The sequence below is a fragment of the Monomorium pharaonis genome, chromosome 11, assembly GCF_013373865.1.
Source record: "Monomorium pharaonis isolate MP-MQ-018 chromosome 11, ASM1337386v2, whole genome shotgun sequence".
Classification (NCBI taxonomy): domain Eukaryota; kingdom Metazoa; phylum Arthropoda; class Insecta; order Hymenoptera; family Formicidae; genus Monomorium; species Monomorium pharaonis.
Window position 1 is genome coordinate 15,792,553 of NC_050477.1, and position 17,304 is coordinate 15,809,856.

At 35.8% G+C, this 17,304-nt stretch overlaps 1 protein-coding gene across 1 annotated transcript; it reads right to left on the reverse strand.

The window, feature by feature from the left end:
- Positions 1-271: 271 nt before the first annotated feature.
- On the reverse strand, positions 272-8,615 carry LOC105835975 (endocuticle structural glycoprotein SgAbd-2). The gene is made up of 3 exons (XM_012679685.3): positions 8,446-8,615; positions 5,661-5,827; positions 272-2,419 (listed from the first exon to the last, which is right to left on the reverse strand). The coding sequence occupies exons 1-3, from the start codon at positions 8,455-8,457 to the stop codon at positions 2,146-2,148; spliced, it is 453 nt and encodes a 150-aa protein (XP_012535139.1). The 5' UTR covers positions 8,458-8,615; the 3' UTR covers positions 272-2,145.
- Between the last annotated feature and the right edge of the window lie 8,689 nt (positions 8,616-17,304).

A 17,304-nucleotide genomic window follows, 5' to 3' on the forward strand; every position in this document is an offset into this window, starting at 1 on the left:
CCTTATGTAAACAAATCAATGCGAGGCGTCTTCGCGCGTAATCCTGAAAAATCGCCACGCGATCTGTCGCGCACATGGCGGTCGCACGCAATTTGTCCCAACGTCGCAACATAGTCCTCGAATCCATTTTCTCTCTTATGGTTGTTATAAGTACCGCTATTTCTGAAATACGATGCCGCGAGCTCGGCATTTATCATATGCGCGCGGAACGGCTAACTTGATCGTCGTTATAAATTAACATTATTATCGCTGAACAAAAGGACAGCCTGTCTCTTGCGTATTAAAATAATTTATTATTGTATACGGATACGGTATTCATTGCGCGCGGTTTGTTAAACGTCGTTAAAGGCAAAGAATCGGCCCCTCGAATATCACGATTCAAATCGCGTTGTAATTATGGGGCACGTGATTACGATGACACTCAGAATACGTGGAGAAGCATGCGCAGTTAAACGATTTAATAGCCATAGCATGATACATTACAGCACAATTATGATATGACATAATGTCGCATCGGGCATCCCCCGCGTCCTCGCGAGGGATCGTTGCTCACGCAGGACACGCAGGACACCTCGATCGCGTCAGTTGGACGTAATCTCTTCGTGTTAGGATCAAAGTAAAGCGAAGCGGTACACTTCGTATTCGGCAAGTCTTCCAGAGGCACGGAATTATCGTTGATTATAGTCATCGGCTTGACCCTGAACAGTATAACAGAATTTCCCGCGGAATTTCGATCGCTTCTTCTTAATTAAATTCATTCACTACCGAGAAGTTATTGTACAACCTGGCGAAATTAATTAATTCGAGCTCCACGATATACACGCTTGTTGCTCTGAGGTACACACAGAGAGCCCCTTTAGTTTCGCATCTTCGCATGAGTTTATACTGTTTAGGGTTTCAAGGCACGTTCAGACGACGAGCGAAATCCTCGAGGACGAGTACGAATTTCTGTTAATTGCGGCGTTCATTAATTATACCCCATAATATTATTATTTTTACGGGTCTATTATAAAAACTTGAGTTTTCAGATGAGATCTCATCATTACGGAGATGATTCGATCTGCAAATTGCGCCGCTCAACATAAACTCCCGTAATATATTGATCTTTATTTCCCGAGTAAGGCAAGACGGTCTTGCGTAATTCATATTTAAGATACTATCGTGTCGTTTTATATAATAATGCTGAACATAGCGCGCCGCAATAATTCCGTCCAACATTTTACTTTTTTTTTCTTGAACTTTGACGGCAGCCGCATTATCGGCCGTACGTATATATAAATTGCAGAACGATTTTATTGCTTCTCGTGTCCATCCCGGTTTCTCGAGACATTAACGCAGAGCAAGTTGCACTTTAATAGCAATCCCGGCCGGTATGCATCGACGTATATTTCAAATCGAGAGAAGAAAAAAAGTTTTTAAAAAATAACGAAACATTCCAGAGCCGCGTAAAAATTTTTTCATTTACAGCCACCATCGGTCGAAGTTTCGTAATCATTTAGTATAAAGCGTAAAGCTTGTTTACCAAAGATTCTTTCACGTCAACTGAAGAATTTGTTCCTTTTGTTTCCCTTATTCTCACTTCGCTTGTATGTACTCATCGCTCTCATGTTCCGTCGTCTCGCCTAATCATGCCTCGTCTTACAAACGCACAAAATCGACACTAGCACCTGCTCGACAAGTTGATCATCGACATAACGATCATGGAACAACCGTATTCCCTGACAACGGGAATCAGTGAAAATACACTGAGTTTTAGGCGCTATACCTATATTTTATTAATCAGCGAAATAAATACACTTGCAGTGCTAGTTGCAGCGATAATACACTAATTCTGACAGTCAAAATCACTGAAAGACAGTGAATACTCACTGATTATTCTAGTTATAAGTATAGCACTGCGACTCAGTGAATAATACATTAATTTCTATTTAGAAATTATGACAAATGTATCCTGATTTTTTTAAATAAAAACTTTTTTTTTTTTACTTTTACGTTTATCCCGAAGTCAATAGTCAAAAATCGAACTACCGTTTCAAAAAAGTTTTCCACAAAAAATGATACAAACAATATAACAAAAGATTATCGTCGATATCTAAAAACAATGTTCCACGTCGATATATCGATGCAGGAGCAGTCCTAGTGCAGTTATTTCTTATATCTCCTGTAGGGCTCCTCCTCTTCGGGATGAGCCGCATTGTGCGCCAGGGCGCGTTGTATCTCTATCGGAATCGGCGGCGGTGTCGGCAGATGGGCGCCACTCGCCACGAAACCGTTCTCGTCGGCTGTATAAGTGACCAGGATTGGAGTACCGTCCGGGGCCGTGTAACTGTATTGACCTCTGACCGCCTCGATCTGGTTCGGCCCAATGTTCTTCGGTTGTCCCGTCTCCGCTACGGAGATGCCATTTTCAGTGTCGTAACTGCAAGAGAAGCAGATGATTTAGACGCACGTTGCAAGAAGAAAAAAAAATTGCGGTTCAATTTTAAAAAATTAATAAAATTAATAACAATTTCTAAATTTTTTAAACTCCTTTTTATAATCTGTAGATCGGTAAACAAGATTTGCCTGAGATGGTTTCTTTTCTGAATCGTGAATTGTTAGAGCGATTTTTTTTTTATTATCAAAAAAAATTCAGCGTGGTAATTTCACATGAGAATACATTTTTCCATACAGAATCTAAACAAGTGCAATTATAAGACTCATCGTCAAATTTCGAGGCGACGATTGTTTTATCGTCGGCTAACTCTTTTCGTATCCGCTTTCCCACTGAACTGCCATTGGGAAAACCAGTCAGAGAAGAGCTCTACCATCTCCGAGATGTTAGGTGGAGTCTAGCCGAGTCTCGGTCTCCCAGAGACAGGTGTCAACGGGAGGGGCTCGAGTTAGGTACAAACTCCAGAACATCGAGGATGGGTGAGGAAGGTGAACGCGTAGGCAGGCAGCCAGGCAGGCAGGCAGAGGTAGGCAGGTAGGTCGATTGTAATTGTTCAATTGCGTAATTATTGCGAGCTGTGCAGCCGAGTGGCGCGCGTACGATTAACATCAAAGCCAATTATGTATCCTTCCTTCGGCCGAGACACGGGTTCACGGTTTCTGCGATTTCGATTAAGGCGACTGGCCGATCGTCTCGAGTAGCGTATCCTGGGAGAACCATCTGGCAGCATGATCTGCACGCAAAATGGTCCGCGACCTCGGCACGCCCGAACGATTATCTTGAATGATAGAGTCGTACGAAGTCCCGGACTTAGAAAGCGTCGGGAGATAATTGATTATTACGGATGTATGATATGTTGACTCGTCGGGAAGCTTGTATTTGTGTGGACCATTGAGCTGAATAAAATATTAGGTCATCCAGCAGACACGATTGTCGGTAGTGCAAAATGGATTGCGCAATGGTATGTACAAGTTTTCAATCCCGAAGTCGATTGTTACGATCGTTAAATTGCGTGCGAGATGCATCGTGTAGATTTAGCGCGATGTAAATATCACGTTGCGGGAGATGATCGCATCACCTAACAGATAATTCGATAATCACCGACCTGCTATCTCGTTGTGTTTGACTAATTATAGCGAATCGTGCGGATCTATGTTAGAAAGTCAGAGCGGGGCAAAAATATTTCGACACCTCTCCGCGATGGTCGACTTTTCTAACGACTCTTTTGTAAAATTTTGCATAATTATTGGTATCGTTTATCGATAATTATCCGATAATTCAAGATAATACTTTAGTTGATAAGAGAAAGAGCGGAACTAACGTAATAATTATTGATGCATTTCGTGCAGAATTCTGTAAGCCTGAATATGTAAACCTGTAATAATTGTCATTAAAGTTATGATTAATCGTTTTACGTACAACTCCATTTACATTACCTTTTTAAATATCTGAATAAGTAAATATTTAATCTATAACGTTGAGAAACAAATCGTGATGTTAATTTTAATCAGTTTTTCTCAATCTTAATGTTATCATATTTGCATTATATCAACTTCATAATATCGTGTTTTTATTCTAAAAAACGAGATATTTTTCTTGTTATAATTGAGAATCAAAGATTTTTTTATCAAACAAGAATATACAAATTAAAAAAAAAAGTTCTCACACAATGTACTAATCTTGAAATTTTTCGATCTCTATTATAGTTTCGCAAATTAAAAATGTACACGTGACAGGCGCGTCTATAAAAAAAATTAATTGTGATGAAATAATATAAAATATTTATAGGCAAATTTTATCACATTCTTGCATTATAAAAGAATTGAATTAGCCAAACATGTCTTTCTCTTATTGGTTTATATTAACTTTACATAAGAACGCAATGCAATCGCAATGCACAAATGATTATTTCACTGTGATTATTTCACCGGGTCAGATCTGCACATTTTTTCGTGTGTTTAATTATGGTTAATGGAGCAAACCGTATTTAGAAACACTCCCAAGCGACTATGTGAGACTATTGGCCTTCGCACGATTTAAATTTTCTTCTTGTTCGAGCGCTATTTTCACCGTATAAGTCGCAAGATTCGAGAATTGCTTGGGTGGGCGAGTAATAAAAATAATCGCAAAGCTGACTAACATATGTTGCGCGAGCACGAACGACATAATTACAACGTTCAAACTCCTTTTTTGGACGGTAAAAGGATGTCGTCATTAAGATTGAAAAATATTATAGTAGCTAAACAATGACTATAATATATAGATATAATACGTACTACCGAGAAACGACTCGATCCATCCCACATCTTTTCAGACAATCATATCGATCCTTCTCGATCAATTGCGTTATTTTTAACGTAGTATTTATAACATACTTCTAAAAACGAGGTTTTCAGTATCAAAAAATTCTAATTGAGATATTACTTCTTGCAATAAATTTTTTAAAGTTTTCCGGGGAGAGGGAATTTTATAGATGCTAGTTAGTATCAAATATATTAAATTGTTTCTCAGTTTAATTTGTAAAATTAAGCATTCTGGCTACATACTGATTGCGTTTCAAGACCGATAAAAATGCGGCGCACAGTTTATGTGGGTTGTGGAGATTGTAAAATTCCGAAAATATTATTAAGCACCAAGATCTGCCACGGTCACTATTGCAAAACCAACATTGGCAATTCTTACATGTACATACATGTATTTATTTTAAAATTTTTGTTTTAAAGAAGCTTAACTCATATCACTTTATTGATAACTAGAGAATTACTATGCAATTATTTCTAAACTTTGTACGAAACAGAAATTTTTTATACTTTTTCTGTTTAAAAATAATATTTTATAATTATATACATAAATATTATTTTCCTAATTTTATCATCTATGAAAAAATAAATGCAAGGAAGTTGGGACGACGTATAAACATTTTATATTGAGAAACAGTATACGAGTTCTAATCGCCAAGACGCGTCATCACTTTCGTACGTTTCCGGTGCATTAATTACACTTCCTTCCTATTAATCACTCCTCGATGAAGACGCGACGCAAAGTAGAAGGCAAAGAAAAAAGAAACGGACGGTCACGCTGAGCGTGTTAACTTCGCGATTGCATCGACCGAATGGCGCGAGCGTGTTTTCATACGTTCGAGGGCATCCGCGATTCTTCGAGCGTGTCGAGATCGTTCTCTCGACGAAACGTACGTACATACGCCTCGGCGCCGGGACGACCTCACCTGTAAGAATACGATCCGTCCGGTGAGACGTCTTGCGTTTGTCGCAGTATGGCGTAGAAAGGCCGGCCGTAGTAATTGGGATTGTAATATTGCGTCGGTTGTGGATATGGAGTCGTGAACCTGCTGAACTGTGCGTACGCCATCGTCGTCAGACCAAGCAGCAATATCTGCGAAAATAATCGTTTATGTAATATCAGGACAATGTTTGACGTTAATATTTCGAGCAATATTTATCTGGCGTCCCTTGAATAAGTTTGGTACAGAAATTTTATTCAATCAAGAAATACATCCTAAGTATTGAAATAGTCATATAATTACACTAACTAATAATAGTAACTCGGAAAAAAATTATTCATATAAAAACATATATAAATATGTATAAATGTGTCCATATACGTTTATACTAGTTTCTTTTCTTTTGTAAAATTTTTATTTGGTATAAAAAAATAATGGTTATATTGAAAAAACAAAAATTATTTAAAAAACATCATTTTCGCATTGCTTCTTTTATAAAAAAAAAATACAAAAAAATTATCCATATATAATCATGTATATTGTATAAATAAAAAAAATATATAATTATATATATAAGCAATTTTTTCTCATTTCTTCAAACTTAACTTTTGTAGAAGAAACAATGCAAAAATTATCTTTTTAATTAGTTCCTGTCTTTTTACTATAACTATTATTTATTTTATATCATACAGAAATTTTAAACAAAACAAAGAAACTAGTATAAATATATATGTACATATTTTTTATATATTTTATACATGTTTTTATATTTAAAAAAAATCTTTTTCGGGAACTTACTCCACAATTACTTCTAATTGAGTTACTTGACAGCAACTGATTAATAATACTTAGGAACTTTAAAATACTTGTTATTGCGCACCTGCACCTGAAACATTCAATTGCTATTTAGCGTTATTTGATTAGCACGGCGAACACTGCGGCAAGTATCTCGCGCGAAATTATATAACTTCACGTTTTACTCATGCAAAAGGGCCCGATAGATAGATAGATAGGTAGGTAGGCAGTTGAGATGGGTAGGCAGTTCGGCACGCAGGAAAATTTCGAGTCACGCTGCGAGAGCCGGCGCGGTTATGAATAATTACACGTTATTCCACGCGTCATAATCCCCCTCCGTCTCACGCTCCGTCCGAGACTTCCTCCATTGTGTTCTGAAAGCCGAGGAGAGTTAAGTGATTTGCGACACCGCGCGTAATATTTTTCGCGCGGGCCAAGCGGGAAAAAGTGACGATTACAATAAGCATAACGGGCGTTGGAATTAATTTGTATGGTGGTGCGCGTGTAAGGGCGCATCGGCACATCTCATTATTGCTCGGTCGTGTATAATTGTTATTCCGAGCGGATAATAATAATAATAATATTTATTACGCGTTACGAACGTCGGATTTGCGCGGCATCGCGTCGCACAATTGTAACGAACAATCGCAGTCGCCGTCATTTTTCCGAGAATTATTATACTACGATACTCGCCGTTCGCGCGCGCCAAACGGAAGTGACGAAACCAACTCCGATAAAATCGTCTTCGCAACCGATACGTTCGTAGAAATCTCTTCGGCGCGCGAATAAAATATGAATTTTTATAAATTCGCATGAGCGCTTGTGAATAATCCCATCGTCCGCCCACCGTGCCAAATCTTTCGCGACGCTCGAGGCCGCCGAGGTAGCCGATCGTGAAATCTCTCCGCATCCGGTTGCCGCAAGTTCGTGTACATTCAACTTATCGATATCACAAATCTTAGATACATCCAGCAATTTAGCAAAAAAACAATTTATATTTTAAAAATTGATAAAACTTAGTACTATTTTACAAAGGGAAATATTGAACAAATTTAGTTGACATATAAATAATAATATAAAATCGTTGCATAAATTTAAAAAGTTTAACTGTCTCAATCAAAATATTTTGTTAAAATTGCAAAATTTTGTAATTAACATGACGTTATTTCATTACTTACATATCAATCAAAGCTTTGTTAATACAAAACATTTCTCTCGGTGTTGATCACAACTGTCATTATATTCATTATTTATTTATTCTAGCTAAGAAACTTGTGGCAAACACACTTCTCCGAATTTATTCATGGATGCAAATAAGTAACATGATAAGTGATAACATAATACCAAATAAAATCTTTTAATTATTTATATTAAACTTTTAATTAAATGTTTACTGAAAAAAATAATCTCGCAACTTCAACAAAAATTATATGTAGGTAAAAATTAACTAAGGTAGATAAGTAATTAGCAAATACAATACTATGATATGTATATATATATATATATATATATATATATATGTATTGCATTTAATCAATCTAACTGAAAGTTAGATTGAAAGAGAAGCAAAATTTATAAATTCTATACGTGACAGCCAAAATTCTAGCAGATACAAAAATTAGCGATACATTTTAGTTGTGACATAAAGAAATCTGTTTATATCAGCAAAAAATTTTCTTGGATATTAAATGAAAAAAAAACTTGGAATTAACATGCATATTAATTAGAGATTCGATCAAATTTTGTAACAACAAAACTTTGATTATTTGAACAAAATCTTCTTATCTCTCAGTAGAGTTTCGATTACAAATGCTATTTGAGTCCGATAAACACAATTATTATCCAATTAAAAGTGAGATACAATCGAAGTCATTAATCTTCTTTTCTTAGTTAAGTTCCACCAATTTTTAGCAATTGCTCGGAAGGTGACTGATTAATCGCGAAAGCGTGCAGAAAATTAAGGGATTACACTCACGAGGGTGTTCATGATGACTTTCGGAAACCAAACGACGACTTTTCGGCGAATCGATGCGCACTTGCGTGGCAACGAATAAATCACACTGCGTGCTGGACACACTCGGACCCTCCGAAAAGCCACGTACGAAACTCTCGGGCTAACTGCAGTTAAAGACACGAGCTTAGGTAGTCACGATGAGGCTTTATAGTCGCCGAGGCGCTCTGCTTGTGCCCCCTTTTCGCCCCGCCATCGGCCGTTTTCCGGAGGCTGAAGGGGAGAATAAATCTTTGACGTTACTCGCGTAATCCGCTAACTAAGCAGAGGGTGGTGGATGGTGGTCGGGGCTTTCTGGTTAGACGATAGGTAGGTGGTAACCGATGGTCCCCCTCGCGTGCACTCGCGCCTCGTGTCTCCCGTGCGCCCACGTATCGCGATTCTCCGCAGGTGTGTGTACGGCTCAAGCTTATTAGATTACACACACATGCTAGCGCATGTTGCACTCGCGGAACAGATTCAGACAACGAAGCAGACGGAAACTAGGAGGCGCCGCAAAAGGACGTACGAACGTCAAACGCGAAATCCAATATCACGGACTATCCTGAAAAGCATGGTTTCTGCCGCACAGAGAGACATTAGAAAATCGACAAGTACTCCAAATTTTCGCAACATTTTCACAAGTATAAGAATCTTAAGGTTGCGATTCTTAGCGCAAAATAATTGTCCTACTCGCATCCTTGAAAAACAGAACGAGATGGTACTTGTTCATCCTCGGATATTCGCGTTGGCTACAGACGTTCGCAACGTCACCCAGTTCAGGATGTATAATTAAACATGTATTAAACATGTATACGTAATACGTGTCGCATCTGTCAACTGTTACATACATCTCGGAACTTAGAGTTACGCTTTTTCTCGCGATTCTCATGCACCTCACGAGTATCTATATCATTCACGTGGCTTGGAGGTCGGAACGCTTAAATGCATGCCATTTCTCTATGAATTGAATTCGTTGCGTGCGTATATTAGCATAGCTTCTTTCCCTCGTGCAAGAGCTGCTTATACGTGTGATGTATGCACATATGTATTACTAGTGTCACTGCGCATGAAATATACGTCTGCACTATTTATTCTTCCCGCAATAGACAATAATAAAAAACATTGAGGAAATAATGTATCACGACGACAAGTTACATTTTTACATAAAGGACTATTTCGAAACTTTTGTTTTATAATATAAATAATAACCTAATATTTTATATTTATATTTGCATTTATTTTTATATATACACATACACATATTTACACAAAATAATTATATATGCATAACACACAAGTTTACTTAAAGATTTTCCTCTCAAAATTTACCTTTAAAATTGGAGCGATTAAAAAACAACATAGACATCCAAGGATTTTATTATAATTTTAATAAAATTAGCAATCCATGTCCCACGATTTACCATGATTTTAAGAGTAAATTCTAAGATAAAATTTTTTCCATGCTCACACTGAAAAACATGTATAATATTTGCAACTATGATTGCATAATAAAATAATTCAATAAGTCAGGAACATTATTTTTATAGTAATTATTAGTATAATATTGGTAATAATAATTATATGCTAGTAGCTTATAATGATTGTTTTGTGGTACAATTTACTATCTAAAAATTTCCATTTTGGTTATGGGGCGATCATATTATAAATTGCATAAACCAATATTATGATTATGAGAACTACATAATCAATTTAAACAAACTATAATTCAAATTGTTGAATAATTATAAAAATATAGTTAGCAAAAATAATTATAAATTATAATAATATTATAGTTATTGTTACACTATCTTTTTCTTTCGGTGCACAAAAAGAAAAATTTTTTAATTCTTTAAATTTAATAAATAGTTTTCAATTTCTATTTTATTTCTATTCTAAAACATGTTTGTTATTTTTAATAAATTTTATTAAATCTAAAGCAATGTGTATAAAATTTATTTAAAACAAAGAAATATATACTTTGGAATTGCCGAACAAAACTGTTTACTAAATATAAAGAAATGTTTTTCCTTGTGTATATAACGAACATTTACATTTCAGTTGCTCATTATTAGCTTGCTTGTATAAATATTTAATAGTTAAGCGATATCACAAACAAAGATAACGCATCAATTAAAATCTGATAACATTTTTGTACAATAAAATTTATTCAAAAATAAAATTTTAGCGCAAAACCCAGGTACTTCCAAACTCAGTACCTATTACGCGATTTCTGCCACGTCTGATTACAACGTGCTCCTTGCAACTTGTACATCCGCATCGTATCTAACGCGAATTGGACTAATTTCGCGCTTGCAGACTTATCCTTGTTCACTGGGATGGAACCGCATGCACGTATGTGTATGCGCGCATATACACGCCCACGTGCACGCTACGAATCCACGCGATGAGATCGAGCTTAACGAGGATACATTGCTCGTCGCCGCGCGGGAGAACCGTCATCATCTCGCGTCTTGTAACGTCTCATGTAACGCGCGCGGGATTCGAGATCGCCACCGCCGGATTCGCCGCGGATCATCGCAGGGCGTATTCCTTTCACCGCTACGAGACGATGCAACGCGATTCGCCGCGCCGCGCATCGCCAATCCTTGCGACATATCCCGGGCGGAACATCTTGAACCATACGCATCCTTTAATCCTTTGAACAATCAGGATTGCCTGCGCGACTTCTTCAAGATTCCTGGTTCCTCTGTGCAATTGTGCAAAATGTCGCACAGATTTAGACTAAGACCACAAAGAAGTGCTTATAAATAAGATTTAATAACAATAAAGGTGAAACAACGAAATGATATGGCGCTCATATAATCAGACATTTTTTATAATAACATATTATGTATACACATAATTAATAATATAACTTTTATGTACGCAAGATCATGGCTAGTATTGTGTACAATGTTTTCCTTTATTTTTCTTTATTTTTATTTTTCTTTTTAATTACAATACTTTTTATATTTTTCCTTCAAAAAATTTATTGATCAAAGATTAGAATTGGTTTTACTTGATTCATCAAAATAATAGCTATCAAAACCTGGTTGCATCCTACTTCAGCTTATAAAAGATAAAAGATTTTAAAATGAAACAAAAAATGTATAACCATATAATTACGTGTTTGTTCTGCATTCTTTGAAGATCTCACGGATAAGTTACGCGTGGGTACCTTGTGACTGAGTATAACTAAGTAGTTTGCGACGCATAACTAATAAATAATTATAAGAAAATAATCGCTTATAAATATTTTATACGTATTTTCTGCAATGCGCCATCGATAAATTAAAGATATTGTTATTATCCTAAGAGATTTATTTCTGTTTCCTTTTATATTTGATTAATTAAAAAGACGTTATAACATTCAACAATCTTTTTAAGAGGTAAATATCGATTTTATTTTGTTATTCGAAAAACGTTAAGTTGTTTAACAATATAAGTAAAACATTATAACTTTGATTATTTCTGTATTTTATAATATGTTTTACATAATCCTTTTATATAATTTTCCTCACATTTCATTAGTAAACTCACTTACATTTCGAAAGCAGGATGTATCGAGACGTTATAATCTTTGTGACAGTTCTCGGACAAAACCGTGTATTAGCGTGTCTTCATCCCTTGATTTAGGATCTCCCTCTCTCTCTCCCCCCCCTCCCCCATCTGTGAAGAGAAGAACCGAGATTATCTCTTTAATCAAGGAAAAAGGACGAGGGGGCTTGTAAGGATGCGGTTTGATGTAAGAATCAAACCGAGTTGAACAAAGACATGACGAGCGGCGATTAGAACTGAGCCGGTGCTGCACGTTTGACAGGTGGTATTTAAACTAGAATAGGAGAAGAGGAATCGCGCACACGTTCACGTATTTCCCGAGCACGTTGGTAACGATGATATTTGCTGTTTCGCCATTAAATCTCACCAGCGTGTTGGACTTGCAATACACGCGCGCGTAGGTGTAACGGAGACAACGGTACGTACAAGTTAATTCCGCGGGATTTGTGTTAACTCGGCTTTTATCAGCGATATCTCTAATTACCCGCGGGACATCGGCAGAGACAATAAATGCATGCAGAAACGTAGGCGAGCGGAATTGCGAACACCCTTCGTCGATATTTTCCGCGAAATTCGTGAAACACTATAATCATCCTTTACAATTGTGTAAATCCTAGCACGAATAATTGCAATGACAGAAAGTAAATAGCAAGGTTATTACATCCTCTCCTTTGTTTCAGATTTGAATATCTCAAAGTATGTATGTGGCATCAAATAGATATGACGGAATTAATTAACAAAACTAATAGTTTTAATTAGAAATATTTGTAAGCCTTAAACGTTTTGATCTAAATGGATTGTTAATTTACTCCTAAAGCTTTTACTTCTAAAACTAGTGCCTTTACATTATTAATTCCGTATGACATTAATATTCGTGCTCAACACTCCCCGTGTGATATTTTAAACGTATATTTTCACGCGCGTTTACGCAATATCTCTTATCGTCAATTATATTATTATCTGCTAACTCACGGTGCAATAAAATGCGGACCTGTACCGCATTCTAGGGCAAACCCGATCAAACAATGACGGCCTTTTTATTATCTACAAGCTCAGGCACATCTAGGATGAATCCTATCTTACACTGTCGCTGAGCGAACCCACCCTTTCTTTTGTCTCAGTGCTTAGCATTCTGCGAGCGAGAATTGTTGCATTGTTTGGTGTACCACGAAGAGGATTACGCTCGCAATAAACTCCGTGAATTACGGCATCGGCCTCGCGCTTCTCAACAAAACAATTTGTAACTCTATGGAAAATGAGGTACGCATCGTGGACTCCTCGCCTACGATCGCCATGTTATAAGTTATACGTGCACCTTACGCGCACGTACATATATAACTCAAAATGTAAAGAATTGTAATTTTAATCATTATTCACGTATAAATTATTAGTTGGTTCTTTTTGAAAATTCTACACTTAAAAAAGTGATCTTGCAACTTCAACAAAAATTATACGTGTGTAAAATCTAGCTGAGACAGATAAATAATTAACAAATACTATGATATGTATATGTATTGTATACCTAATCAATCTAGCTGATAGAAACAGAATTTTCAAATTCCATACGTGACAATCAAAATTCTAGCAGATACAAAAAATTAGCGACACATCTTGGTTGTGATATCAAGAAATCTGTCTATATCAACAAAAAAATTTTTTGGGTGTCTAATAGTCGCTACGTAGCTAACTTTTACTCTGTTTCCAATGACAATTTCATCAAAACGATACTTTTGCAAAATCTCTGTGTCTGACATTTATCGAGTAGAACATTAGGTGGGTACCAATCGGGACATTTCGACAACGCGCTCGTACTCGCGGTATACGACGCGCCTCTTCCTCGTCTAACTCTGGTCCGAGAGAGCGCAGAAAGGTGTTACCAGAGAGAGCCTCAACAAAAGGCGGCGCCTTGACATTAAAAACTGCTCTTCCCGCGAGAAACGCTGGTTTTATTGTGCGACCGCGGACGCGAACGATGGAGAGCGCCAGAACGAGAGCCAGAAGAGAATAACCTGCCAGTTATGCCGTTGCGGGGGTTACCCAAGAGGAGGTACAACCCGCCCGCGGATTTACATCTCCAATTCCTGAAAGGGACGCGTTCCTCACCGAGGTCGAAGCATCTCCGCGCGCGCGCGCGCGCGCAGAATCTTGCTTCTATATCAGGCACGAAATCTTAAACCCGTTGCGCCACCACTCGTTCCTCTCCTCTCCATGGTTCCACTTCGCAATCTCACCCAAATCTGTCCAGTTAAGTTTCTGCCATACAGCCTTCTTGGAATTTAAATTTTCGAAATTTTATAAGCTACAGAACGGTCGCGGATTTTCATATATTTGGAAATAATTTAATTAAATCCCAAGATATTGATGTACCGCAATAATATCTTAGTAATATTAAAATGTTACATCTACATTATTATATACACTATAATATATTGGTAATATTACTGTAATACTTTATAATTATATAAACGTCACATATCAATAATATTACAATAGTATGTGGGAATTTTAGAGTGGATTGGAAGAAAATTGAAGATCAATTTCTTCTTGATCTCCGTCGAAAAATTTCACAGCAGTTTTGCAATCAAATTTAGGAACGAATGTAAGAGCATGTGATGTAGACTTAATCTAACGAGACAAGGAAGTAGAACGTAATTCGCTAGTTGCGCTGGATTACTCAAGGAGAGCGTAGTAATCCGCCCTCTGAACTAGACTTGTTCGTTCGACGTACTGGCTTAAAATTTCTCTGTTATAATTTCTCCCAATTGCAGAAATCTATCCACGCCGCTCATGTACCTAATAATTCTAGTAACAAGAGCCGCGTACAGTAATCACTATTTCAGGCGCATCTTAATCACATTTGATCTAATGTTAACGATTAAAGTCTCTTGCACGATGCTAGGCAACAGACATTACGAACAGAAATTATGAAAGAGAGAAAGAGAAAAATCTTCTTCCTTCTTTCTCTCTTTTTCTCTTTCTTTATGTTCTGTTCCTATTGCCTGTTGCCTGGTATTATGCAAGGATCTTAAAAATGAATAAACACGATGAACTGAATGCTAAAAAAAGAATTTTGTTTAATTACATAATAAATGTTTTTCTCAGCAAAAACTTCGATTTGTTTTTCACGTTACAAACGTTAAAAATACTTAAAATGAAATTTTATTACTTATTACAAAAAATTCGTTTATATTATTTAAAAATTGAGTAAGAAAAATTATTCTTTACTCAAATAAAAGTATTTTAAATTAATATTAAATTCTTAAATGAAAATGATGAAAAGTTTGTAATAGATAATGATTGAAAATCAGTGTCTAAAGGTAATACGTAATACCTGTTCAATCATATATTACGCAAAATCGATCTCTCTTCCGACTCGGACGTGAGACCGCCGTTGCAGTCGTGACATCCAGTATTTATAATACGTAATGAAATATAATCAGGTAATAACGCGCGATTTGATAATGGCGTAAATTCGCGCCTGCCGCTAAAGAAAGACCCATCAATATAATCTGCCCTCGATATGATCTTCAATTACCACTTTACAGACCCTTCTCCTTTCCATTTGAAGGATTTCGCCCAGATCTCTCGCGATCTGCCTTTGAGAATCCTTCAACTCTATCCCGTTCGCCATTATGAAATGAGCTATCTATTAACGAATGAAATTTCGAAATTACTTTTACATCAAGAAAGAGAGAGAGAGAGAAAGAAGTTCGGATTTTATTTTTGCTTTTGTGATTTAAAAATTAAATTGATTCGAAATTGTAATTGATTCGTATAAGTAGGTCTAAATATATATGCAGTTTTCACACAAATTTACATTGAGGACAGGACTATATGTTAGCATAATCATATCAGAGAGTATTTGCTCGTAAATTAACTCCATGATCTCACACTATCTGTACGAAGCAACACTCTGGGATTTTGCACATGCCAATATTTTAATCCAGCTTTATTTTCTTAATTTTTATTGATCAAATTTTATTTGTAAACTATACGCAAAAATTCTAAAAAAAGATGATTATGTACTTATATTAATTCAAATATCAATTAATTTTTCTTTGTGAAAAACGCGATTAATTAATAGGAAAAAATTTATTTGAACAAATTTGAAAAATTGAAGCGTACTACAGCCAAGAGCGTAGAATTAAATATAAATTAATCCTTTGAAGCATACATTTTTTCTTACATGCGTTTTTCATGGAATTTTGTATACAGGGATTTTTGAGGTCGCTGAATCCAAGTCTGGAGTCAGAATTTGAATATTTTTAAAATTCAAGATGGCGGATTCAATACAGCGGACGATTAATGAATAATGAGCCAATTTATTTCAATTTGGGTATCTAAGGATTTTTGGGATCGCTAATTATAAATCTAAACTTGAAATCAAAAAATTCAGAATAATGGATCCATAGGGCGGCCAAAGTTTTCAAAAAAGACGGCTGAATCATTTGAATTTTGGTACTTTAATGGTTGCTATTATGAATCCGAAATTACAAATTGTAGATCGAACAATCAATACTGTAACATTGCAGTTATTGTTTTACAATGTTGTTTGTACAAAAGGAAAAAAAACAATTTCTTTTCTGAATACACAAAGAACACAAAGAAACTTTGCAGATTTTGCAAATCTACTTTATTAGTACCGCTTTTCATTTTTTATTGTACAAAATGCAACGTCTGTACCTATCAATGACTCAAAAAAACCCAAATATAATTAAATTTAATCATTTTTCAAAAACTTTGTCCGTTATATTGAGTTTGCCATTTTCCATTTTCTAATTTCTATTTTAGAGATCATAATCAGCGATTTCAAAGCTCCTCAGATATTCAAATTAAAATAAATTGGTCTATTATTTATAAATTTAGTCTGCCATATTAAATCTGTCATCTTGAATTTTGAAAATTTTTAAATTTTGAGTCCAGATTTGTAATCAGCATTCTCAGAAATCGTTATACACGGAGTTGGAATATATCTTTTGGGTGCATTTTTTCTTACAATGGATTTTACGTCATATGTGATTTTCTCGGATTTGGAACCGTCATATTGATTATCAGAAATTATCAGAAATTTTAAAATTCCAATATTATATTTTTCATCAAGGAATCAGCGATATCAAAAACCTTAGGATATAAAGTTTCAAAGAAATCGGAAGTAAAAAACTAATTTCTTTTTTATTCAATTTGTTCAGGTGGTGTAAAGTATATTCATCATGCTGTAAAGGATTTATGAAAAATTATTGTTCCTCGCGGAACAATTTATTAATTTATTATTGGATCATTATA

Bases quoted from the DNA above. Each gene is read 5' to 3' on its own strand.
- LOC105835975 (XM_012679685.3), bottom strand. The intron at 2,420-5,660 runs GTGAGGTCGTCC...CTTCTCTTGCAG, and splicing joins GACGGATCGTATTCTTACAG to TTACGACACTGAAAATGGCA.